Source organism: Corapipo altera, unplaced genomic scaffold, assembly GCF_003945725.1.
Source record: "Corapipo altera isolate COAL_440 unplaced genomic scaffold, ASM394572v1 61148, whole genome shotgun sequence".
Taxonomy (NCBI): domain Eukaryota; kingdom Metazoa; phylum Chordata; class Aves; order Passeriformes; family Pipridae; genus Corapipo; species Corapipo altera.
In genome coordinates, this window is record NW_020884978.1 from 558,799 (window position 1) to 586,756 (window position 27,958).

General features: G+C 42.1%; 1 protein-coding gene across 1 annotated transcript in view; it reads right to left on the minus strand.

Moving 5' to 3' along the window:
• The window catches only part of LOC113957785 (guanine nucleotide-binding protein G(q) subunit alpha), a 164,403-nt gene extending 144,435 nt beyond the window's left edge, over window positions 1–19,968 (minus strand). The window contains exon 1 of the mRNA XM_027665558.1: window positions 19,816–19,968. Coding sequence (XP_027521359.1) covers window positions 19,816–19,951 — 136 coding nt within the window. The 5' untranslated portion in view covers window positions 19,952–19,968. The remainder of the gene's footprint in view (window positions 1–19,815) is intronic.
• Between the last annotated feature and the right edge of the window lie 7,990 nt (window positions 19,969–27,958).

Below are 27,958 nucleotides of genomic sequence, written 5' to 3' on the forward strand. Positions count from 1 at the left end.
TAAATTCTAATTGGAAATCAAGTGACTCTGGGTTTCTATTTATCACACTGCATAGCCTAGAATATCTCATAATAAGATTTTTCAAAATAAATGACTAGTGGTGCCACCAAAAATATTAGTACCGCTCCGTAATCAGTACAAAAGGGTGAAGTTTTCTGCCAGTTTAGACAGATGAAACAAGGGATCTGCTAAGTACCGGAGCCAGCAATGGGCGCAGCAGACTGTGTGCTGAAGCTAGGATTACTTCTTCCAGCTGCAGTAAAATTAACCCCATCCTCTTGTGGAAGATAGCTATGGTCAGACAACTGACATAGGTGTTGAGGCATACCTGTGGTGCAGGTAGTTTGGTTTGCAAGCTGCAGTTCAAGATGTAGATTGAGATGCAGATTGAGTTCTAAGTGGGAGCACAGAGAAGACAAGAACCCATGAACTGCCAACCCTTTGCATAACAAAGGGCATGAAGACCGGTGGTGCCGGCCAGGTGAATGGACACTGAGAGACACAGTTGGAGCCGAAGAATCAGGAGGAAGAGCGAGACTTGCGCGCTTAGACTGTGAGGGTATAAAAGCCCAAGGGGTTCCTTTGTTGGGGGTCTCCCCTCAGAGGCACCAGCTCGGGCTGTTTCTGTGTTACTACACCGTGAATAAATTTCTTTATGGAACGAGACAGCTGAGAGTCTGCTATGGGAAACCTAGGGTCGAACCGGTAGGGAAATCTGTTCTGTGCGTGAGTGGGGTGTGTAGGGAGTCAAGCGGGGCACCCATCGGGTCACTGGAGCCGCCCGTTGTGGAGGGGCTTTGGTCCCAGCAGTTAAAGTCTCTGACATTGGGAGTGTGACTGCCAGAGAGTCTCGTGAGTGGTCAGACTGGGAAGTTTCCTTAATTTAGGCAAACAGTATAATGAAAGAGTAGATTTGCTGATTAATTAGGTTCTTTTCAACACAGCCACACAATGCTACAAGTGGAATAAAAGCATTTTACAATGCTACAAGTGGAATAAAAGCATTTTTGTCACTTGCATTTTTGCAAACTGCTGTAAATTTTCTTTTCCCCTCACTTTTTAATAGGTATATTTAATTATTACATTTTGCTTTCTTGATTTTTGGTTACTTTCATTTTCTGAACTATTGCAACTTATTTCAAACATAACTTTTTGTCTAATTCTTCATGAACATTTCTAAGTTTCAGAAACATTTACAAGCAATATTTGCTGGATTATTCTGATGTTTTACACATGCAAACTAGTTTGCAGAAATCTCTATATTTATATCCTTCGTTGCATCTTTCAAGGAAATCCTATAAATAGTAATTTTTTTAATGGAATTATAACAAGTTCCCCAATATATTTAAATGTGAAGCTTAGTTCAAGCATTTATGCCTGGGTAACATGGAAATCTTATTACTCCTCAGCAAGCATTTCTAGTGCAACATAAGTTAGGAAAAGCTACCACTTTGGTACCTTTGTCTCTTTTCCATATCAGCCTATAAATTGGACAATAAGATAGATAGGGAACAGTATCATCTACAAGAGTAATATCTTCTCTCTCCTCCCCCAACTTGAATATTTAGTGTCAGTATGATACTTTTCCAAACAGAAAAGTTATTATATGAAAATACTGATCTATAGTCCTCAGTTAAAGGCAAACTCCTGATCATTTAGAAACAGAATCATTCAGCGGGATCCAAGCCATAGTAATTAAGTGGTTCAAAGACAAATAGCAATGTTTGTCTGACTATCTGATGATTTACAACATCAAATGCACTATAAAGCAAATGGGGGGGGGGAGGGAACAACCAAAAAAACCCCCTAATACCCAAAACCTAGATCAACTTGAATCAGTGTTTTGTTTGAGAAATAATGGTGAATGTGGATTCATTAAATTGATCCAGGAACAAAACCTAGTGTCGTTTCCAACATTTTTCTGAAGAACTATAATTTCCATGAGATTACTGGGAGGTGAATAAGGCCCACAATATTTATCATTACAGACATACTGTTAGCTTAAGAAAAGAAGAAACACTCCTAGGTGACATTTCTGTCACAATACAGAATTGCAATAGTCTGCATTATAAGAAAAACAATCTACCTTGCTTGTTGACAGACTTAAAGGTCTGCCCAAATCCAGAACAAGATTATTGTGAAAGCATTTGTAGTGGTTTGAACCTTGTTTTCCCCCAGAGGCTAAGAAAAGTGGTAACCTCCAAGGGGTGGAAACCCCTGGAAGTTTTGAAGTTCTGTCCAATGGGCGCTCCTGCAGAAATGTAAACATATCACAAGCACCGGAAAAGATGAGTTGTAGTTTGGGTAGTAGGTGAGGTAGCCATGTTGTAGGAGCCATGAGGAGAGGGCAGGAGTCCTCTGAGGGGGCCTCTGCCCCCCCCCCCTCCCCAGCCCCAGTTGGGGACTGCAGAGACTTGGAACAGTCTTAGACTGGACTAAGTGTCTGTAGTTAAGCCAGGAGATGTTTTCTCCAAACTGGGCAGCAGAGACAGAGCAGAAGCGGCGGCAGTGTCCAGAGGTTATGGTTAAAAGTCAACTGATAAGACCTGAACCGGAGAAGCAGCAGAAGCTAGCAGCAGAGCTACAGAGTTCTGGGGGTAAGAACTGATACCAGACCCCCCCAAACTCCTTTGATCCCTCTGAGAAAAGGAGGGAGATGGACTCCTATTTTGGAGAGTAGTTTTGGACATGCAGCACCAGAGAGAGAGAGAGAGGAGCTGAGAAGCTCAGAGCGTCCTGGGAAGCTGGACCGGGACAGAGAGGAATGCAGAGGGGGTGACCTTGGTTCCCCCCTCGCACTGCTGCCAAGGTGGCAGCCTGAGGCAGGGTACAGAGGCCCTGCAAGGAGCTTGAATCTCCTGGAGATACCAGACCGTCACGAAGACCCCCTGTGTCTTCGTGATATAACCGTGGTGGAACGACCTTGTCTGGGGTGACGTAGCCCACGGAGGAAGACCCCTTTGCCTGCGTCAAGGGGCCGAGGGAGCTTGGATACCTCCCTCGTGAGTGTTGGCAGAAAGTCAGCCACAGCTGCTGCATGCATGAGATGAGGAGAAACCTGCTGCCTTGGAAGATACTCCTGCTGTTCAGAGACTGGAAGGGATCTGTCCTTCTTTCCCTCCTGGACTTTTATTTGGAGGGGAGAGGAGATCTGATCCATTGTAAATACTATATGTCATGGTAGAGATAGTTGTGATCGTGTGTATAATGTGTTATAGTATTTATTTGTACAGTCATTGTAATATATTCCCTTTCCCCCATTCTGAGTCTGGTTGTGTTTTTTCTGGAAAAATCCATCTCACATTGGGTTGAGATGTGGGAGGGGGAATGGAGCTAGGGAATTAGGATTTTGGGGTATCTCAAACCATGACAGCATTAAAAGCTTGAGTTTGCAATATCAATTGGTCATGGAGGTCTTTCACTTCAAAATCATTCAGAATCATTTTCCCCTCTGCTCCCAGAGAAAATGCTAAGGGAAACAATTAAGTATTTCCTGTCTGGTTTTAAGTCACCCCTTCCTATTGATTTAATCTCTTCAATTAAACTACCCAAATTGGAAAAGAGTGAAAAAGATCCTGACCTACAATCTCCAGAAAGAGGATTCATTAGTAAGGCAATTAAATTAAAAAGAACAATGGCAGGAAGGAAACCATTTATAAACACAAACCTAAATTTAATTACTAGATGTATTGGTTTTGCAAGGCAAGATTTTAGTAGCAGGGGTCTATAGTGGTGGCTTCTGTGAGAAGCTGCTACAAGCTTCCCCTATGTCCAATAGAGTCAATGCCAGCCGGCTCCAAGACAGACCCACTGCTGGCCAAGGTCGAACCAATCAGCAACGTTATCACTTCTGTGATAACGTATTTAAGAAGGGGAAAAAAATCTGTGCAATTGCAGTTGGAGAAAGAAGTAAGAAGATGTGAGAAAAAACAGCTCTGCAGACACCACGGTCAGTGAAGGAGGGGGAGGAGGTGCTCCAGGTGCCAGAGCAGAGATTCCCCTGCAGCCTGTGGTGAAGGCCTTGGTGAAGACCATGGTGATGCAGGCTGTCCCTCTGCAGCCCATGGAGGTTAACGGTGGAGCAGAGATCCACCTGCAGCCTGTGGAGGAACCCACGCTGGAGCAGGTGGATGCCTGAAGGAGGTTGTGACCCAGTAGGAAGTTCACACTGGAGCAGTCCATTCCTGAAGTAATGGACCCTGTGGTGTGGTGGTGCATCATACCCCCCCTCAGGCAGCACTATGATCTGAGAAATGCTCCTTAGGCCTCAGCCTTGAGGAACAGCACCTGGGCTAAGCTCCCCTTCAGCTTATCAGACACGCTCTGTTCCCAGGAACTAGTGCTGGATAACAAGCTCGTTTTTTAACAAACAGCATTGGAAACTTATTTTTCTTGCCTGAATAACAACACAAGTGGAATAACATTTTTGTTATTGAAGTTTCAAAGAAAGTTACAGACTCAAATTGCAGCTGGGATGGAAAATTACTATGACTAAAGCCCACTCTCTTGCAACCCTATAAACAGCGGTCCTGAGACCCTTTGAGCTCTCCTGGCCTGCAGTGGGCTGTGACCAGCAACCTCCCTCTGAGTGGGGCTTCTCAGAGCCAGTAAACTCTCAAGTTTGCTATATTTGGAGGACTACCACTACTCCATGATGATGGATCCTGGGCTGATACCCCCATTCCTCAAGGCTCAACCCTTCGGCCGTTGAATTTTTCACAAGTATATACCTTGTATATACTCTTTTAGGTCTGTGTGCATGCAAGTGTGAATATGCTGTAGCAAATGTACTAGGAATGTTGCTGTCCTAGATTCTAAAGTACTTTAGATTTGTAAATAAGTTAGGCCTGTGAGTTACTGTTGTACTATAGTAAATTCTATACGAATCTTTTGTTAAATTGTTTAACTTAAGCTATCGATTAAATGCTGTTAAACCTCTAGGCATAAACCGTTGGTCAAGTCCAGGGCTAAGTTTGGCAAGGGGCTCCACTCTGAGCCTTGTGACTCAATGGGAAGGTCTCCCTTATTCCTTTTTATCCTTACTCTTTCCCATCCTCACCCTTTCCCACTCCCACCTCCGCCCCAGCCTCTACATAGATAATTTTTGGGTTGGCTTTGGTTTTAGATTTTAGTTTGCTTTTTCTCTCTGTGCTTTATCTAGTAGAGTGAACCTTTCAAATGAACTTTGTTGTGCTTTCACTTTTATATTAAACCTGCTTTTGCTGATACCTTTGCTGGTGATTCTTTAAGTGACCTAAAACAGTCATTTGCGATGTGGAAGAGACCCATGCTGAGGCAGTTCATGATGAACTGTAGCCCATGAAAAGGACTCATGTTGGAAAAGTTCATGGAGGACTGTTTCCCATGGGAGGGACCCCACATTGGAGCAGGGGAGGAGTGTGAGGAGTCCTTCCCCTGTGGAGGAAGGAGCAGCAGAAACAATGTGTGATGAACTGACTGAAATCCTTATCCCCCATCACCCTGCGCTGCTGGGGGGAGGAGATAGAGAAAATCAGGAGTAAAGTTAAGCCCAGGGAGAAGGGAGGGGTGGGGTGAAAGTGTTTTAAAGATTTGGGTTTATTTCTCATTATCCTACTCTGATTTGATCAGTAATAAATTCAGTTTATTTCCCCTAGTTGACTCTGGTTTGCCCATGATGGTAACTGGTGAATGATCTCTCCATGTCCTTATCTTGACCCACGAACTTTTTGTTATATTTTCTCTCCCCTGTCCAGTTGAGGAGGGAGTGATAGAGCAGCTTTGGTGGGTACCCGTCATCCAGCCAGCATCAACCCATCCCACTAGACTTCCTCATTACAGTCTTCTCAATGAAGGGAACCTGTGATATTCTAGAATACTTCATCATAGAAGACATATTTGAAAATTAACAGGATCGCTATACTTGTGTATTAGGGAGGGTTTGAGACATACTGAAATCTTGAAACCATGACACCGTTGCAAGCTCAACAAAACCGATATTTATTACCAAGAGGTGGCCAACTAAACGAACAAACCCAAAAGGGTTATCTTACCGACCTAGCATGCCTATAATTACCAATAGCAGAAGCTGCATCCTTGGAGAGTCAGTAAGTTCACAAACTGGCAGGCGGCCCCGCCAAAGGCAACGTTGTCCTTGAGGTGAAGCTAGCTCCCCCTCCAAGAAAGCACTATCTGCTTTTATACAATTAACTGAGTGGCCTCAGCCTAGCCAGGAGTGGTCATCACCGCCCAGCCAGAGGCCCTCTGTCCCACCCCCTGGTTATGTAAGTGCATCTCTTCTGCGCATGGGTGAGAACTTCGGAAATCCCCTAACGCGCGCGCAGTATGCTTTGGGGGTCTTTCTTAATTGAGTCGGGGGTCGAGCCTTTCTCCCCTCCTCTTCAATTTCTCCTTCAAATGCCCTTGGCAGACAATGAACCAATAGTAGAACACCAATTAAAACAGTTTATACAGAAGTTCTCCCTCCAAGGACGAATTCACTGTTTTATCAGTGAACTTGGCAGGGAGAATATAAACTACTACAGGTGGTTGGGGCCAAACACAGACCAAAAGTATCAGCATAAATTCACCCTGATACAACTTGGCTGGAGGAAAAGTCCACACCTAAATCTTCAAGGTTTTTTCCATTTCTTCTATTCAATAACATGGAAATTATTTTGTGTGGAGGGTTTTTTTATACAATTTATTCTGTAGAGAAAGAGAGACTGAAAGACAAATCTTTATAGCAAACAAAGGCATTAGTACATTTGAAGTGGGCTACTGGAAAAGGACAGAAAAAAGATAAACCAGTATTCAAATGGATTTTTCCTTATAATTTATGAATTTTCAGAAAGAAAATAGTATAGCATCACAAAGCCAACTCCACTAGTAGCCATTATGGGAATCAGCTAAGGAGACCCTTTGAAATTACTTGTCGCTATTTGCTTTTTTAGCTCAAGATGCAATGTAGTTCCACAGATTGAGGGCTCAGAAGACCACTACAAATAAAAACAAAACACAGGGATATAAAAGGAAAAATAAGAAGTCTGTTTGCCCTTTTTAGAAAATAATGGCAAAGAGCCAAGTATGATTAATTGAAGGCTAAAAATGTCCTATTTGTTGAGGCCTAACTGTCTTCAAGGATTTCACTGCCTAGTTACCATAAAGGCACTGAGAAGCAGTTTCACATTAAAAAAGGAACCTACAGACAGATCTTGTCCTTTGCAAGATCTCCTGACTTTGTAGCACACTTACGTTAGTGAGTGTTTAGAAGGAAAGAGAAGAGAATGTTTTTATCTTGTGTTACTTAAAAAAGGTTTTGTTTTCTGCCAAACGGAATGTGCTGGCAGTAGACAGCGAGCCTCTGAGCACTGGGCAGAAGAGCTGAGTTTCTTATCACGTGTTCTAGGTTATAAATCTGAAAGAGGAATTTTCTCTTTCCCTGCTTTCCCTGTAAGAGAAATAGAGTTCGAATAGTGGAAAAGGGGGAAGGGAGTCGATTAGCATTACAAAGGATCTAGCCGAATGCCTGGCTAATGGGCGATCAGAAGCTGGGTGGAGCTGGCCGCCCAGACGGAGAACAACGCAGTCGGAGAACTGGGCAGACTGCGTTGTTGGTTGCTCGAAGGGAATCGGGGGAGCCGCGTGCAGGCATTTTGGGAAGAGGGACTGGGGGGTCTGGTTTCCTGGCTTCCCATCCTGGTCAGCTCGGACTGCTGGCCCTGACTTGCCCGGCTATCCCGCTCCTCGGATCTGCTGTGTTTCATCGGAGAGTTTGCGTGCCCGCGGGAGAGAAGGGGGGAGTTTTTTGAGATGCCGTCACTTGAGACAGCGGTGAGTCCCGTGGGAGTGGACTGCCTTCCTTCCCTTTCTCCCCCACTGAGGGAAGGATCCCCCATTTCCTTCTCAGCTTCTCCCGCGGGCCGGGACCGTTCCCTCCGGACCCCCTCTCCCCGCCCGGTGACCACTGGAGCCCAACAGCGCCCCCTGCTGACCACGACAGGGTACTGCAGGTCCTACACCTTCAGTGATCCCACAGCGCCCCCTGCAGGCAATGACAGAGTACTGCAGGCTCTACACCTTCAGCGATCGAACAACGCCCACTGCAGGCAATGACATGGGTACTGCAGGTCCAACACCTCTAGCAATCCAACAGCGCCCCCTGCAGGCAACGATTAGAACTGCGCTAAAGGACAGAGAAGTATTCATTCAGACTTTTTGTTTTCCTAGGACTACTGTCTAGGTTGTTTTTTTGTGTTCTGTTACTGTTTTCGCCAACATACATATATCTTTTAATAAAGGGTTGTTATTTCTTCTGTTTTTTCCACACTTCCTCGATTAAAGCCCCTTAATTTTGAATTTACAATTGCCGAGAGAGAGGAGTTTGGTTTATCTCATAACTCATCCTCTTTAGCAAACATTCCAGTCTCATCAGACTGAGACATCACGATCAAACATTATTTATCAGGACGTGTTGGTACTAGCCTGGTATGCTGACCACACTGGGGATACTGACACCAGGTCAGTTCTGAATGCCCCTTGGTTTACAGTCAACTACTTGAAGCTACATTCTGCTTCAATCCTGTAGATGTTCAGGGCTCAGTTGAAACGTAGCCCTAGGCTACCCAATAGAGCCCATAATCCAGAGTAACAAGATATCCTGCTGTCTACCCCACACGATAGACTGCCAGCACAGAGGCTGCTATTCCATGAGAAGTGTGCTGAGAGCCCTGAAAACTGCAGAACCAAGGATTTCATTGATTTTCCTCAGGTAGCCAGTCATAGTGGTCCAGGAGTGTGCAAAATAATCTTTTCTAAATCTGAGCACACAAGAAATTGATAGGTGAGGGGAAGCATAGTAAGATTCCAGCCACGTTAATTAAATGCCTGGGTGAACTGGCAACATAGTTCATACACATCTGCAAGATGATGCTGCAGCATGCTCACTGGGGACTCACTAACCTCAAAATCCTTGCGCTCCAAGCAGAATGAGTCAGGGGTTTCACATCTGAAAATTATACATAACCTGCTGGTTACCACAAGCACATATGACAGTGTAGTCCCACAGCTTCAAATCCTCATCTTGGTAAGATTAAGTCTGGCCATGACCAAAAGCTAGACTATGATCAAAGACAGAAGGTATATTGTAAATGCTGGGGATTAAAAGAAGTTTACTTATAGAATGCTAGAAATTGTGTCGGTTTAAGTTTAATTGTAACTTGCTTACAGCTTAGCATGAGTGGGCTCTGCTCAAAACTTAGCGTAGGTGAACTCTAAAATGAACTGTTTTTTAGCATGAATGGCTAAACAGGGGAGGAAACAGAAAGACTGGATACCTTCAGATAAGGACTGAGACCCTGGAGGGCCCCAAGACTGGCCCAAGCTCGAAGATAAGAGCAGTTAATGGCCTGCCCACGCAGACATGGAGAAAATCCAATGAGGTGTTAGAAGACCCCAGACCATAAATCACCATTGGACCAAGAGGTGGGTGCAGGGCATATGAAGAGCATGTGAAGATCGGGTGCACAGACTGTGAGGGTATAAAGGCTTAGGGATTTCTTTGTTCAGGGTCCCTCTCTGGAGGCACCCACCTCGAGCGGAAATAAACCTCTGCCTCAGAACATAGGGTCAAACTATTCTACACCCAAAGGTAAATTCCTGGACAGGTAAAGAATATACAACATCACTGGATGTATGTGGAAGATGAAGTTGCAGAGTTTGGATAGTTCTCATTGTTAAAATGAACAACATTCAGACAGACTGGCCAAAGAGGTCAGAATATCATTTCATTACTGAAAGAGAAGGATGAGAGGAAAACAATAGTGTACTTATTTAGCAGAAAAAAATAAAAATAAGATTAAAATTGAAAAAAGCATCAAATTTAAAGGGGAAATTCAACTGTCTAGAAAAATGCTAGATGTGTAGGTTGTAAACCCAAAAACTTGCTCATATACAGATTAAATTTAAACAGGGAGGTATAACTGAAGCAAAGATTTACATGAGTCAAAGTGCAGCGATTAACATTTCTGTGCTCCAAAACTGGTTTCTAGCCAGCGATCTTTAAGGTTTTAAGTTTAAATTCTAATAGATAAAAAGAATTGACGCAAAAGTTAGAGCCATGTCAGATGACCAAGTCACAGTTGATTTGACAGACAACTGAGTCGGGTTCTTTAAACAGTTTAATGAAAAAGGAAGGAGGTAATAGTCACCAAGGGCAACATAACTGATGCTAAAAGTCTCAAGCAAATGACCTTGGAATGTCTGTATTTCAAAAATTATAGTTTTCTAACACAGAAAAGCACCATACAGAAACACATCTTATCATATTAAGAAAAAGAACTTGTGGTAAAACTGAAGTAAAAAGTAACTTTTAGACGATGTGATCATGACTTGATTACATTTGTTATGTGCAAGCAAAAAAAGCCCAAAAGTAGTAGCACAAATATTTCATGTTTCATGAGAGATACTTGAACAAAAGATGACAGAATTAGGAGCAAGAACAACTGCAATGAAATTTAAAATGGGAACAACTGAGAGGCATTTCATAACATTTCATTACATAGCTAGACAGCCTCAATTCCACAAAACAAAGAAGCCTGAAAAACAGTAAAAGAAGTTTGGATAAGAGGGGATGTAAAAAGACAAAGTTGAAATAGGCAAGTCAAAACCTTTGGAAGTATTAAAAATTCTTAAGGGGGGGAGGGAGGGAAGTCAAATGAAGAACTAAAGGGTTCCAAAGATTGGGGAGGGTCTTTTTTTGTTGTTTTTTAAACTTCATATTTTCACACCAAAAGAAAACAAACTTAAACCAGCATTGGTCCTCTACAAAATGGATATGGTTCTTCATATTAACACCAAAAAGTCCACACATAGTCATATTTAAAGTGACAATGAAAGAGTTTCCACTACAGCAGTTAGTGAAGATGTTACAGAGCAGTTACTAAAGTTAGAACATTGTTGTTACTCAGCAGGTCAAGACACCTCTTATCAAAGAGATAACTGACTGAGAAGCCCTTCTGCCTTATAAATCTTGAAATACACAAAAAACCCCACCCAACAGGGATGGGAATGGGACAAGTGAGAGGATGCACACCAAGAGTTATGCGGTTACAACAGTTCTAGTGGTTTGGTTTATAAATGCAGCAGTTTTGAGGAACTAGAGTTTCACTAAGCAACTGATTTGGTGTCATACAACAAACATAGCACACATTAGAGTTCTTGAAGTAGTAAATATTAAATTATATAAGAGAAAGCCCTCAGGCAGTTTTGTTTCTAATAGGATCCCAGTGATACCCCCATCCTGATAAGAAACTTAAATATCTTTATCCACGAGATAGAAAAAAATCTAAACTTACTACTGACAATACCTGTAGGCGACACAAAAGCTGTGAACTGGTAAATTACAAAGAGGAGATGATGATGTGAAGTAATTGGAATAACCTGTAAGCCAGGAACAGACAGAGACTGTGCTTCTGAATACAGCTAAATGAAAAGTTAACTATACCGGAATAGAGAAAGCAGGTTGCAAATGGTGAATGAACCCATCCTGAAAAGCAATTATTTTGAAGAATATTTTAGTTATGGTAGATAGTCATCAAAACCCAAAGAGTTTGATGCCATAACTAAAAAGGTTATTGTATTCCTTGTACAAATCTCAACAGTGGCATCTCAACTAGCAGAAGAGAAATTTTACTTCTGCAGTTGTAGTAAAGAATATATACACCTCTGTCTTGGGACAAAAAGTGGTTAACCCCAGGGGGTGGTGTTCCTGGTGTGCCAGGGTCAATCAGAAGCTACATTTCGCTACTGTAAAAATCAACATATGGTACAGGCCAGAAGAGAAGGAAGTTGAAGTAGTTGAAAAAAGTTGTAGCCATGTTGTGAGCCATGAGGAGGGAGGGCCAGTAGGCCCTCCCCTCCAGCCCCTGGTTGGGGGGCCTGGAGCAGCGCAGTAGCTGAGTGGAGCCCCCCCCTGAGGCTGGTGATCGAGGGGGACTCCAAAAGAATCGGAGAGACCCCTGGATCGCACCTTCTTCCCCTCCTCAGTGGGGGGGGAAAGAAGATGGCTGCTTGCAGAGCTGAACAGAGACAGCAATGGTTGAAAGCCAGAAAGATAGCCAGCAGCAGCGAAATGGCATGGAGCCAGGCTCAAAGACGCAGAGAGATGTCCTGCAACGAGGGAGAGTTGGCAACAGAACAAACTCAATGAAGACTGTTTTGGGGGTAAGACAATTATATCTCCCCAAAACCCCTTCTAGAGACCCTCTTTTGGAAAGAGGGGTGGATTTCCATTTGAAGGGAATTCTGAAATGCAGCAGCATCGGAGAAGAGTGAAAGCCTCTAAGGAAGTCCCCCGAAGGCTCAGGCTCGAGGGATTGGGATTTTCACAAAGTAAGAACAGAAAGATTCTGACTGCAATACTCAAATCTGCTGCCTTAAAAAAAAAGGACACTAACTAATACCACAGAAACTAATTTGAAGGAACTGTGACCTGAAAGGTGACAAAAAGACTTTTCTCTTTTCTTCCTGGTCTTTGTTGAAGAAAAAGAGAAATTTAATCCAATGTAAATATATTATTTCATCATAGAAGAGATAGTTAAGTTGTTACCTATATATATGTATGTAAATAAACCTTGTAAGCATTTTCCCCTTCCCCCAATGCTGAGTAGCTGTGTTTTGTCTGAAAACCCTCTCACACTGAAGCAAATTGTGGGAGGAGGGCTTGGAAACTGGATTTTTGAGAGGTCTCAAACCCCCACAACCTCAGTGTTCATTTCTCATCGTCTGTAATTCAGAAGTAATGTTGGAAAGGATTAAAAACAGAACTATAAGAATAGTTTAAGAACTCAAAAATTCACCCAACAATTAGCATGAGGAAATCAATTAATTTAGTTTCATGATAGATACAAACATTAACAACTATCTTGGTCTCAGTTTCTAAGTGCACATGGGTCATATATCTAACATCAGAGGTCAAAATAGACAAAATATAACAAGTGACTAGAAGCAAATCTGGAAAAATTCAAGCTGAGAACAGGGACAATGTTTCACAGGGGAAAGTTATTTTTTATAACATACCAAGAATTGTGCAAGCACATCGGTCTGTAAGAGTTTGTGGTTCGAGACTGCATTTTTTGCCCTTGTGGATCAAGATAAGGGTAGTTTAATAGGTGAAACAAAAGCTACAGGTGTAAGCAAAGCAAATAGTAAAAATTCACTGCTTTGCCACTTCCCGGGCCTTAGCATATACAACGTTATTTGGGAAGACAAATGCCATTTCCTCCTTCCTCCTTCTTTCCCAGAGATTTTATTGCTGAGCACAACATCCTACCTCCCCCCTTATTGACTTGAGGTTGGGAATGGGGGAAAGGGTGTGGACAGAGTGGGGAAAAAAAAAAAAGATAAAAAACTTGACACTGTGAAAGCACTGCACAGCAATAGCCAAAACATTGGAGATATCAACAATAGTTTAGTCACAAAACCAAAACACAGTACAAAAAAGGCTGCTCTGAGGAAAATTAACTCCATCCCATCCAGATACAGTACACGCATTTACTTTTTGTTGCTAGTATTGCCCTGGTCTATGAGATGAAGTGGCACACATAATGTTTAGTAAAGCCAATATCAGAGTGTTAAAAAAAAAAAAAAAAAAGAGGTCCCATATTAGATCCTCAGTTTCCCAAGCCTGATAGGTTCCTAAAAGTACAAGGCATAATGGCATCTTTCACAACTTCAACGCATTTGAGTTTTTCTGACCTTATAAAGCTAGCATTTGCTGCTATGGAAACCTTCTGGTCTGACTTTCTGGCCGAATCCCATTTACCCAGAAACATGGATTGAAGTAGTTTCAGACATTCTTATCCAACGTTCTCTAACATGACCAAGAGAATTAACATTAAGATTAAAGACTTAAGAGTTGGAATACTCTCACAAGTATAAATTGGGTGAGGAGTGCCTGGAGAGTAGCCCTGCTGGGGGTGCAGGTCAGCAACAGGCTCAATAGGACTCAGCAGTGAGCCCTGGCAGCCAAGAGAGCAAATCATATCCTGGGGGGCATCAAACACAGTCAGTCAAAAGAGGTGATTATACCTCTGTATTCAGCATTGGTGCAGTCTCACCTTCAGCACTATGTGCAGTTCTGGGCCCCACAATTTAAGAAGGATGTGAAGGTCCTTGAATGCATCCAGAGGAGGGCAACAAAGCTGGTGAAAGGGCTGGAAGGCATGTCCTGTGAGGAGTGGTTGAGGACTCTGGGTTTGTCTAGTTTGGAGAAAAGGAGGTTGAGACGTGACCTTATTGCTCTCTACAGCTTCCAGAGGAGGGGAAGTGGAGAGGGAGGTGCTGATCTCTCTGGTATTCAGTCTGATATATCAGACCATGGCACTAAGTGCCACATCCAGTCTCTTCTTAAACACCTCCAGGGACAGTGACTACCACATCCCTGGGCAGCCCATTCCAGTGCATAATCACTCTCTCTGTAAAGAACTTCTTCCTAATGTCTAACCTAAACCTCCTCTGGTACAGCTTAGGACTGTGCCCTCTTGTCCTTCTGCTGGTTGCCTGTGAGAAGAGACCAATACCCACCTGGCTACAACCTGCCGCCAACTGGATGCAACACCATTCACTATCACTCTCTGGGCCTGGCCATCCAGCCAGTTCTTAAACCCAGCAGAGAGCACACCTGTCCAAGCTGCGGGCTGCCAGTTTTTTCAAGAGTATGCTATGGGAGATGGTGTCAAAGGTTTTGCTGAAGTCCAGGTAGACTACGTCCACAGCCTTCCCCTCATCCACCAGGTGGGTCACCTGGTCATAAAAAGAGGTCAGATTGGTCAGGCAGGACCTACCCCTCCTAAATCTGTGCTGGCTGTATCTGATCCCCTGGTTGTCCTGTAGGTGCCATGTGATCGCACCCAAGATGATCTGCTCCATAACCTTGCCAGGCACTGAGGTCAGGTTGACCAGCCTGCAGTTTCCCAGATCTTCCTTCTGGCTCTTCTTGTGGATGGATATATGTTTCCGTCCTATACAAATTCGGTAATATTTTTAAAAGGGAAGTACAAATTTGGGGTCCCTTGATTTTTTGACATATGAGTAAAATTAAGATAGAATTCTTTGACTATTGAGCTTCTAAGATAATTTCCATTAACTTCAGTAGATCACTTCTAAAGAAGGAAAACCAAAACAAAACAACCCAAAAGAAAATCCTTTATAAGAGTTGAAAATAAAATATTCCTTTATCATGCATTAAAAAAATTAATATGCTCTTTTCCAGCAAATGTGAAATCATATCACATTGATATCAAGATGATGATTCATGTTTTCCTCAAAGCCAGTTCTTTTTATAAATGAATGTATATGTCTATATATATAATAGATCAGGGTTTGTCATGCAGAATCAAATTAGATAACCTTAGAAACAGCTTCTCCAAAGTAAGATATACTTACCAATCTAGTTTCAACATGCATCATCAAGATATATCTTAAGTATTTGCTTGTTATCTAATCATAAATACATACTGCTGTAACTAAATAAAATTATTTTCAAGTGTTCAGTGCAAGTATGGATCAATGCAAGATGATAATAAAAGGTTACAATCTCTTTCAAAATAATTATATTTTCTGCTTTAATGAAGAGCAAAGAAAATAGTCAATTTGAAAATGCTAATCAATATCAGCATTTTTAAATTATGTACAAAAAAATGAAACATGCGTAGTATCAGTTTATCTACTTATGTAAGTAGATGAGACTATTTGCATACATATTGCAGATTACAGCAGGGAAAGAAGATTCATTGTTGGTTTGATGGGCCCACTTCCTCTTCAAGGTTTGTTAAGTCTAAGTCTTTGCTAATTCACAGAGTTCTGTACACGAATCTTTCATTCAGCTACAACAGGTATATAAAAAACCCCACAACATATATCCTTTAGGTTTGGAGAACAAAAAAAAGGCTTCCACTTAAGACTAGTTGCAATTCATACTAAATTCAAATGGCCTACTTATCATATAGATAATGAAAAGATACTCATGTTTGACACCTTGCTTCACTGATTCATTTGCTATTTCAAATGAAAAGAACACCTTTGCCTTAAGACCCATGTTTTGCATGTCACAATACCTGCAAGTGTGATACAAAACAGTAAACACACTGTCAAGTCCTCCAATACTTAATTTTGCCAAAGCTTATAGATCTATAGACATACCTTGCCAAATATTGCTGATTATTTTCTTAGATACTCCTGATGAGAAAATAATGCATAACACAAGTATGTACAGTGTACAGACATAGTATGTCCAGTAGTTAAGGTTTATGGCAACAAACTTTTAGGTCCAAACATTGCTTTCTGAGACCAAGTGAAACTTCCACTGATGACAGTCAAAATTATATACATAGAAAGCTAGAGTGCATGGCTCTTACTACTTAACAATAAATATGTACATACATGCTTAAAACACAAGCACGCAGAATATGTACAATGTTTGGTGCATATCAATATACAACACTAAAAACGTATAATTTTTTTTGGTACTATAGCAATAAATGTATTTACAACAGCAAACAACAAATGGCTATTAACAACTTTATGCTCTGGAGAACAATCATAAGGTTTTACAAAATGTTCAGTAGTAATGGAATACAGAAGAATTTCAAAAATATAGGAGATGAAAATGAGATTCAGTGGAAGACTGAATTTGCTCCAAAGTACATTAAACCATTACAACCAACTTGTGCTATAACTATGTCTTTGTAATACATGTCAGTGCATATGCTAGTCCTCACTTTTTAGAATTACAATAATAAGAGGTACTTGGTTTAATTTTATAATAGATTAGAACAGGACAATTATGTTCAATGCAGCACCTAAAAGTGGTATTTTAATGTTTAATCATGGAGAGGTTCTATTTTTTAACTAATAATTTAAAATAATCTTACCATGCAAAAAGTTTTCCAGAAATTATTTTCAACATTTTAAACTCTTTGATCCCATGAGAAGTAAAAACATATCATTAATACACAAGAAAGTTGCACACAGCATAATGTGTGTCACACAGTAACAGTAACCAACACAGTTAAGAGGGAAATATTTCACTTTGCAAGGAAGCACTATAATTTCTACAAGTTAAGGAGGGGAAAAAATCCTCCATTCTGACCCAGAACTTTTTATTTATATTTGCTACGTGTGTGCCTTTGTATGTACATCTAATTTTTAAACAAGAAAAAAAAAGTGGCATAGATATGCTCATTTTTCCTTAAAACCTTTTTATTTAATACCTCTTACTTCGCACTTACAAGTTCAAAGAGTACATGTAGTCAGTTAACACAGTTCAGTTTAAGCCGTGTTATCTCCTTGTGATCAAAAGGATACCTTGTTCAAAAGCCTTTAATCCACTTAGGTTTCTAAGTCCAACAACACTTTTCAAAGTGGGACTGAGAAGTTGGCACTTTTGAAAAATGTTTACCTAACGTTTACATAAAATAAAGTTAAGCAATACTGCTACTTTAAGTTTTGAGGGATAAAGATATGTAATGGGACAGTAAAGGTCAAGTCAATTAAAAAAATGGATGGTAAGCGTGTTCCCAGTTTCACCATTTTAATTATTATTTTCCTATTTTTAAAATGGTTTTGTCCATCTCAACCATATGAATTACTCAAACAAATAACACAAAGTTAAGAACTGAACAAATGACTATGCTGGGGAAGCAGTGAGAGTGACTGAAAGTACTGTCAGACACTTACGAGAAACCCACTAATTAAAACAAATTTTTAGAAAGGTTGGGGTTTTTTTTTAATAAATTGAAACTTGAATCTCTATCCAACCCCATGACTTCAGTGGTTTACTACTATACTGCATTTTACAATATTAACTGTTAAACAGTTGCATGTGCACAAACACTTTCAATCAAATATGTGACTGTGGCTGACAACATAGAACAGAAAAAATGTGTAGACAGTAACAATTTCTACACTGATTTCTACTCAAATACAGATATGCTATTAAATATGAAGCAGAACATTTATCTCGGTTCTGTGTACATCATGCTTACATGTTCAGAAGCATGGTTTATACAGATACTGATATATGCAGTAAACGTTCATACAGGCAATCAGTGCATCTTCTTCAAAGCTAAATGATGGTTTCTTATCTATTTGCCCTGAAAATACTTTATTTCATGTGGTCGAAAAGTAATGCCACAATTAGGCCCTAATCTACCATTACCTATGCGTACCTTACCATTACCAGTGGGTGGATCTTATAAAACAATACAAGATCTGCACTACTGATTGTGGAACCAAATCTCTGAATTCCTTCTCTGGGTGGTATATGTTGTTACCATTCAGTAAGTTTCATTCATTTTTAAAAACTTGGGAGAAACCTCTAGCATTGCTGCAAGAAGACCATGAAATGCAGCAACAATTTGGACCTGAGTAACAAGTCAAACATCAACTGCCTCTCCTGTAGCAAATGCATATAGTTAAGTACTTAAACATCCATAAAATTTAAAAAATGTAAGCTATCTGTCCTCTATTTTATCTTGGGTTTGCATCATGAAATAGCCACAGCACACACTTCCATCAACCAAAGATTATACCAAAATGAGACAGAATGTTATTACTAGTAGAATCGTATCTGTCTCCACCCCTCCTTTTTCCACATCAGTTAAGGATCTCAATACCTTTCTCCATATACAAAAGACCAACTGTATTATTTAAAGTAGGAAATAACACATTCGTAAGCAAGCATTAAAATAAATTCTGACTTCCTTTCAAATCTCCTTACCTTACTGAAAAGGCAGTTTATTACCCCAATATAAATCATTAGTTTCATATACATAACCCAAGACAAAAGTCTTTGGCATAAACACTCCACATCCATTTGGAACATTCCCATTCATCCAAACACTGGTGCAGACATATTTCAAGGCCTGCTAGTTTACGGCAGAAGCTGTATTACCAAAACTCCTACACAGTGTAGTAGAGCACATCAGATACAGACAAATGTGTTTTAATTCAAAAAGCTTATTTTAACACAAGCCAAATTCCTATTAAACAAACATTGCCTTTGCACACTTGTGGCTCCAAAATAACAACCTGTTTTAATAAAAGATAAATGATACAATAGGTTTTATTTCCTGAACAGTGGGTGGATTCCAAAGGTATTGAAGATCCTGCGATCCACCAGTATGCTTAAGGTTACTCTTCAGCTTCATGGGTGCATCTGGGTCTTTATGGTTTCTTTCTCATTTTGCTTTAAAAGTCAGTCTACAATTTCGGCATAAGCCCCTTATCCCATTTTGTCTCATTAAATAAAACTCACAATTTAAAAAATGAAACCGGTGACCCAACAACCTAAGACTCACAGAACAATGCAGATATTAAAAGCCTGTCACCATCAATCTGCAAAGAAACCTCCCTGCAAGTTCTTTCATTAATCTGCTCCTTATCACCACTGTCCTACACCCATCATCGCCGATATTCCCCCCAAACCCCCTCTACTGACCAGCCATCCTTTCCCTCTCCATTTTGGAAGACCGAGTTCCCTACCATATCAAACCCACCCATAGGAACCACGGTTATTTACCCAGCTACAAGCACCTCGGCGAAGCCTGCACATGAGCGTGCATACACAACACGGTGGCGGAGGAATGACGAGCGGGTCACTGCCACCATCGCCGCGGCCACCCCGCAAAGGTGGCAGGCGCCCAGGGGAAACCGAACCGATCACGCCATGTAATGCACCAGTGGGGCCAGCCGGACAGAGCCCGGGGCGGCGATGTCTGGGCTGCACCCCCCCCGTGGTGCTTTAAGGCGTGTGTGCTGACTGCGGCCCGCACTCACCCAGCAGCAGCAGCTTCAGTTCCCGACGGGCGTCCCGCTTGTCCCGGCGCAGCTGCCGCTCGATCTCGTCGTTGATCCGCCGGGCTTCCTTGGCTTCCTCGCTCAGGCAGCACGCCATGATGGACTCCAAAGTCATTCTTCCTAACTGGTTCAGACACAACCCCCACCCTAAAAGTGCGCGCACACACACCCCACCAGAGCACTAGCCCCGGGGGACACAGACGCTCTCTGCCCGGAAGCCCCACCTGGGCACTGCAGGACAAGGGCAGGGAGCTGCCTCGATGACACACACGTACAAGGAGAAAGAGTGGGCCCCTGGCAGCACAGATTCCCCCGTTCCCTGCCTCAAATAGTCGCTGCTTCCAACTCCTCCTCTCCTCTAAATTATACACCAAGCAACACGAAAACAATCCACCATAGCAGCCGTGGCTGCACTAGTGCTGTCTACGCTAGCCAAGCTGCTCAGCACAGACACCCTTCTCCCTCCTTCCCTCACCACTACTACTTCTGCTGCTGCCGCTGCCGCTGCCGCCGCCGCCGCCGCCGCCGCCGCTGCCGCTGCCGCCGCCGCCCGAGTGTCCCTCGCAAACTACACCCCCACCGCCTTCCAGAATAACCACCCGTTAATCCCTCCCCTCCTCCTCAATTACACTTCCCTGACGCTCCTTCTGTCCTAAAGCGAGAGTTCGGCTGCTCCGAAAGTAGGTAAGGCCGCCGCCAGGCAACCTCAACGTGCTCCTAGCGGGAGAACTTCCTTACAGTGAACCTTTCTTCCAGTCACGCTTGCCCCTCTCACGAGAACTACTGCTGAAGAGCTGTCGCAGCTCGTTCCTGCCCTGAAAGTATGAAAGAGAGGGGGGACGAGAGAGGAAGAAAAGGCAGGCAGAGACTGGGATATGCACACCGTAAACCCAGCTCGACGGGCTTTTCAATGGCTTGTCTATGCGGGCGTGGCGAGATAAAAATATGGCGGTCTCTCTCGCTGCCTCTCCCACTCTTCCCCTGCGCCGCTGCGCGATGGGAATAAGTGGCTGGCGGAGCCAGGAATTCCCGGGATGCAGCCCTCGACCATACTCGTTTTATTTGCTTTTGCTACCTTTGGTTTTAGTCGATAATGCACACTTTTATTATACCCTTGAATTCTTTTCCTAGAAGAGATGCCTTCGGTTCATAGGGAAAGGGGAAAAATGTAATTTACATGAGGGGAGAAGTATCTTCTCCGCCTTCAGATAGAAATTAAAATGTAGGGGATAAAAATATACTAGACATTAGTAAATTTTTTTATTCCGGTAATCCTGAAAATGGTATTTGAATAGTTCTGTCATATACAGAAGAAATAAAAGATGTTTACAACAGATAAAAACAGTAGGATACTTCCCTTGCTTGTAAGAACCTAATATTCTATCATCTCAAGGCATCGACATACTGCATTTTATATTCTGTTGTTGTGACCTTTATTCAACCAATGCTTTTAACTACCATCATTTTTCACAAACCCAGACCAGTTTGCCTTCAATTCCAGTACTAGAAAGCCTATCTTTAACATAGCCTTTAGTAGCTCCCAGAGTGATAGCACACAATTTGATGGACATATTAAGTTCTAGTTTTTGTGGATTTATAAAGCATTTCAAAATTCCCACAGCTGCCCTACATTTTCCCACCTCCATAATAAATTATCTATCTGGGAATATTGCAAAATCTCCCAGGGAAGTCATAGTAGTGTATTAAGTAGGTAGAGGGTGCATCACTCTCCATCTTTTAGTTTCACATGTGACGTCCTCTCCAGCACCTGTTGTCATGTGTTTTGAACATCATGTGCTCTTTCGTACAGCTGTTCATATATGTTGACAATATGAATTAAGTAGAGTCCTCCATAAGGTGTAAGACTAAGAGGAAATTTAAAAATTAAAATGTAATAGTCAATAGAATAATATAGTTCTCAGTTTTTAGAGCATGAAAATGTCTTTCATTACTTAAAAAATGCATTATTTTTGTTTAGATCTATATCAGTTTTCTATGTATAATGTATAAAAGCATTTAAGAAAATTTTGAATATTTTTAAGTATGTTTATTCTAGTAAATGAATATGTGAATTTTGTTCTGAACTCTGTAATCCTATTTATTAATCAATAATTATATTTCAGTAAAAGCATCTGCTTTATTTACCTGATGGGGATTTTAAAATTCATATGTATGTAGGTATATGTATATATTTCTCTATCTTATGGTCCCAGATGTATTCAGTAATAAACATTTCTATACATTGAATTACAAATATGATAAATATAAAAATGAAAATAAGTAACCAAAGGGGAAAAAATTTTTCTTCATGAAATAAATTCTCAGCATATCAGAATTTCCTCCTAAAAGTTGTGGTCCAAAAAGTTGAAAATTGGCATGTGTTGCAGGTTGTGGTGCAATGGATGTGTGACTGCTCTGTGCCTGAAACATTGCTGCACTGAGTTCAAGTCCACAGCAAACAGCATCTGGCATCAAGTCTAAAGAAAGGATATGAATGGATCAATGAATTTGTGACATATCAATCAACTGATCAAAATCCCTCCCTGTGATAGTTTTCACTCTAGGCCTTCCTGGAGACCAGCTTGTAACCAGGAAGGAACTAGGAAGGTGACCACGGAAGTATTCCATGCTATTCCTTTACGTAACTTGAGGTATAAATAAAGCCAACGGGAGGGACCTCTCTCTCTTCCTTTCCGGCGAGGTTCAAGAACAGTGGGTCCCTGTCTTGGTCTTGCTTATCTGGAGCTGAGGCCTACAGAGACTGCTGTTATCTGCCACGTGTGAGGGGAGAGTGCTGGGCTGTGTCCAGCTGTCCTGCTTCTCTCAAGGGAAGTGGTGAGATTTTGCCAGTTCTTCAGTTTGCTGGTTACTGGGTTTTTAGATTGTGTAGACCTGTTTTGGTTTTGTCCCTTTTCATCCTATTTTGTCCTTTTTCCCTTCTCCCTTCCCCTCTTCCCTTTAGGAAGCTATTTAGGGTTTCTGGGGTTATAGGTATATAATATTCTCGCTGTATATATCTGTTTCATATGTAAAATATATATTTTTGCTATAGCTTTGGCTTCTTGGTTTTTTCTTCCCTCTCTGGGAAGCAGACCCTGTTGTCAAGTTTCGGAGACTTGGCGGGAAGCCAGCTCGAAACTTGCACGCTCCCCAAATTGAGGGCACAGCAGTCCTATGAAAAAAACTACATACCTCAAACAGCATTGTAACCTTCCCCAGTAGATGAAGTCTGACTCAGCTTTCTTAACCAACTCTTTTACATGCTCAGTGTAGAAGGCATAAATGCTGTGTGTACCTTAAATGTGAAACTGTAATTTAATTTTGCATTTTTAGTGAGAAAAGACACCCCATAAATTTAATCTGTATGTACCACTCCCATTGACATAATTGGATTCAAAATCACTACTTAATAAATATTTTTGTATTTTTAATATATGAGCCATTTAGCCCTGAATCAGGCATCACTCGATAGCCATTACACACTGTTTTACCCATTTGCTTTGTGACTTAGTGGAAGTTAGAAGAACCCCTGTAATGGACAATTATGTGATAATAAACCTATGAGGAATTTATTTTCAGCCTTCATCTCCATAATGGTTGGCTTTTGTTTTGAAACGTGAAACATTCTTTATAAATATTTTATCCTTATAAGACCTGTCAGTAAATGACAGATACAATTATTACCCATACAGATAATTATTATCCATAGATATTATGCATACTGTTACCTAATCCTGTACAGATATGGTACACCCCACTCTGGTAGGGAGGTTGGAACTAAATGATCTTAAAGGTCCCTTCCAGCCCAAACCATTCCATGATTCTATATTTCCTGATAAACCTTCCCTGTACCATTAATAATTTCTTATTCCTCTATCCAAGTAGTCATATCTTATAGCAAACCCATTGACAGTGTGATGTTTTAATGTTTCTCACTGTCACAAGAAATCAAAAGTGAGACTGTCAGAGGGAGCAAAGTATGATATTAAACATGTTGCATCTTCAGTATTCTTGCTCATGAGCTCAAAAAGATTGGGGAACCATCACTCTATCATCTTTGTATCTTTCTTTGTACTAAGCAAGCTCAGTCTTGATTTCTTCCATACTTATTGTTTGAGATATGTTTTCTGTGATGTTTTGAAAAATTGCAACTAGCATCTGAACTTGGTATTCACATGGCAGTAAACCAGGAGACCATATATAACAACATTGTTGATTATTATTGTTAGTCAGCATCCCATCTTAAGCAATGGAATATCTTACAAGTTCTTTTTGATTGACACTGTACATTAGGAAGATGTTTTCACAGTGCTACGCACAATTATGTCTGAGTTTTGAGTGCTTATAGTTAATTTAGAGGCCATCAGTATGTACAAGTAGAGCAAATTACCCCTCCAGTATGTCTTCCTAATAGTTTGGGTTTTTTTAGAAGAACAAATTGTATCTACTGGTTGTCTATTGATGGATGTTATTGATGTGCCTCCCTCGGGGTGACACCTTGTGCCCCTGGGCGCCCCTCCTTGAGGGAGAAGTGAAGCCAGTCTCCACAGAAGGACGGCACTGAAGAGGTGCCATGCCCCTGCAATGCAGCTGCGGCACCACCTGCCGGCTGGAAGGCATGCCACTGCCCCGGGCAGCACGGCTTCCCTGCCATCTGCCTTCCCCCAGCTGGGGAAGAAAGAGAGAGAGAACAGTGCCCAAGGTACGTATGGCAACCCTGCCTTTTTCCTATTCCTATTCTTTCTTTGAAATGGGAATAGTAACTTCAACCACCCCTACATCTGTTGGAAAAGTAGCGTGGTGAGCTGTAGGCAATCTAGGAGACTCCTGGAATGCATGAGGGGTAACTTCTTGAGCTAGGTCATAGACAGTCCTACCAGAGGGGATGAGATACTGGATCTGATGGTCACCAATGAAAGTGAGCTAATCAGAGACATCAAGATTGGAGGCAGCCTGATCTGCAGTGACCATGCACTGGTGGAGTTTGCAGTCCTGAATGACATGAGTCAGGTAAGGAGTAAAGTTAGGCCCCTGAACTTAAAGAAAGTAAACTTTCAGCTCTTCAAGGAGCTAGTCAATAGGATCCCCTGGGAGACTGCCCTCAGGGTTAAGAGAGCAGAACAGAGCTGGCCTATTTTTAAGGATGTCTTCCATAGAGCTCAAGAGCTAGTGATCCCTAGAAGCAAGAAATTGGGCAAGGAAGGCAAGAGAAGGCAATGAGTGGGGACCTGCTGGTCAAACTAAAGGGCAAGAGGCAAATGCATACACTGTTGAAGCTAGAACAAGTGACCTGGGAAGAGTATAGAGAAGTACAGTTGTGGAGGGATGAAGTAAAGAAGGCCAAGGTGAAGCTGGAACTGAACCTGTCAGAACGCAAACAATAACAATAAGGGCTTCTACAGGTATGTCAGCCAGAAAAGAAACATCAGAGAAGGCTGACAAACTGAGGAGAAGGCTGAGGTACACAACAACATTTTGTCTCAGTCTTCATTTTGGCAACCTCTCTTCCCACACCTCTTGAGTGGATGGACTGCAAGACAGGGATTGGGGGAGCAAAGTGCTTCCAACTGATGCCTATGGATTTTTTTGATTTTTAGCTTTTTGTAGATTTTAGAAATAGCTGTAGTTAGCTCACCCTTTAGCACAGTAGTTTACACATTTATCCAACCCTATTACTCCATTTCATATCTAACTTTCTAAATTCCTCAGCTTGTTTAGACTTCCCTCAAGGTAGGCCTTCCTTCTGTTTAAGAAGCCTTGTATTCTTGTGGATCTGATGTGCCAGGCCATCGGATCCACACAGTCCAATAGACATGCTTCTCCCATGCCTCTACCTGGCTAAAGGCAGGGCCTCTCTAACACTGGTCTTGGTTAGGGCCATCACAGCTCTTTCCCTGTGAATACATTCAGGAGGAACCTTCTAGCAGGTCAGATCCTTGTCCATGAGATACTGGTACTGCACTTACTCTCATAGGCTTCCCTTTTTCTCTCTCCTTCAACTCTTGTACTTGGGCTGCTAGAGCACGGGTAGGTTTCCTGTCCTACTGTCTCATGTCTTCTCCATGACCGACAAGGAAATACCACAGCTTGGTTCCTGGGGTCTGTCCGCTCTCTCTAACTGGGGAACATCTGGCTCTGACTTCAGAGGCTCTGGTTCGCACTGGTGCCACGTGAAAGCTGTTTTCCTTCATCTCCTCTCTAAGTTTCTTCTGTTCATCTTTTACTTCTCTAGTCAGTGCCTTGAGGCTCTCAACCACTGTCTCTAGAGTGGAGATATGGGCCCACAATGGAGTGTGGACCATGCTGTCGTACATCCTGAGTTTATTCATTACAGAGTTCACTGTCTCTCTGTTTCCTCCAAAGTGCAATGATGCCAAGAAATTGGTGTATACGGATGGCCCTTGCTGTGAAAGGCTCCACCACATCTGTGATGCACACCTGACGTCATCGGGGTTGTGGCTGGGTTGCCCATCCTTTTCAAAAAGTACCTCTAACAGTGCCATTTCTCTCAGGTGTTGGATACCTTCCTCCATGGTCTTCCAGGCCATCTCATAGTGGCACTTCTGCAGGAAGTCTCTGTAAAGAAACTTCTCTCTCACACCTGTTAGAAGTCACTCCCAGAGAGAAAGGGGCTTTGACTCCTTCATGAATGCTTGCTCGATACCCACATCCTGGGCCAGGGATCCCAAATACCTTGCTTCGTTGCCATCAAGTGGCAAGCCTTCACCCATAAGGTTCCACACTCAAATCAGCCAGGTCAAAATGGGCTCGTCTTGGTGTCGAGTAATGTCATTCCACATATTGCGGAGCTAGTCATATGACAGGGATTCGGTAATGACCTCAGGCTCTGGGTCCTCCACTGGTTGTGAAGGCCCTGGTTCCCCGTCCTCATTAACTGGGTGTATTGACTTGGCTTTATACTTCTTCCTCTGCACTGGGGCCACTTCCACTGGCTGTGACTTCCCTTCTGGCTTAACTGGGGACTGAGCACTTGTGATGTCTATTGGTTTCTCTGCTCCACTATCTTTCCCTTCTGACTGTAGGTGGTGTTGCACAGTCCATACCATGGTGCGGTAAGCATGGGCTAAGGTCCAGTACATTGCTATAAGCTGTTCATCTCTGAAATTTATGGAACGATGTTCTTTCAGGCACTCAGCAACCTTACAGGGGATCTGTGTTTGGTCAGGGGAAAGCTTCCAAACAATCAGGGGAGAGTATTCCTTCAGCACCTGGCCTATCTCCTCCCATGCTCCCATCCAATCAGAGTGATTTATGTCTATGGCAGGCTGTTGGGCCATGGCAGGTGATTGGACAGTGGCAGGTGGTTGGACTGTGGGAGGTAGTTGGACCGTGGCAGGCTGTTAGACAGGTTCCTGGGTAGGGTCCCTAGTGTCTGGGGTGGGTCTTGGGGCAGTTACCAAAGACAACCTCACCCTGTCTCTAAATGCTGGGTAGGCCACTCTGAACAAACACAGCAAAAACATCATCAAAAATAGAATATCTTTAATGTCCAGGGGAAAATTCAACCCTTCAGAAGCTACTGTGATAGGGCCATATGAGAAGTGCATGAAGGGTTGGGAAAAAGCATTTGCCTGTGTTCCTCCCCCAAAATAGGTACCATTATCAGTAAAACCCCAAAAATAGGAACCTGGGTTGTGGTAGTAATGCATCCATGTATATATATTCCAAAAGAGAACTACAGGGCCAGAATTTTTCAGCCACTGGTACCAATTTACAAACTTAATAGCAGCCACAACTGTTGCAGCCATGGTGTCCATCTTTAAGCAGTGATCTCTAAATGGAAAGACCATATACACTGCCAAATGCCAAAAGAAGTTGGACCACATGATGCCTAATGGTGTCTCTATATGCAATACACGGGTGATTAAACAAGAGGGTTTATTCCTTTTCCACCTTTCCTCTGGTCAGGCCTCACATTAGATGCCAATTAAATGTCTTAGTTTAACAAGATTACAACTTAAAAATCAAGAGACTTCAGGTGGAAGTGTGAAAAAGGAAAAGAAACAGCTTTTTATTAACAAAATCTGAATAAACAACAAATGGTGCAATCAAAAACTTTCAGAAGAAACAAAACAAAGTCCCAAATCCCCAGGTGGGGGGG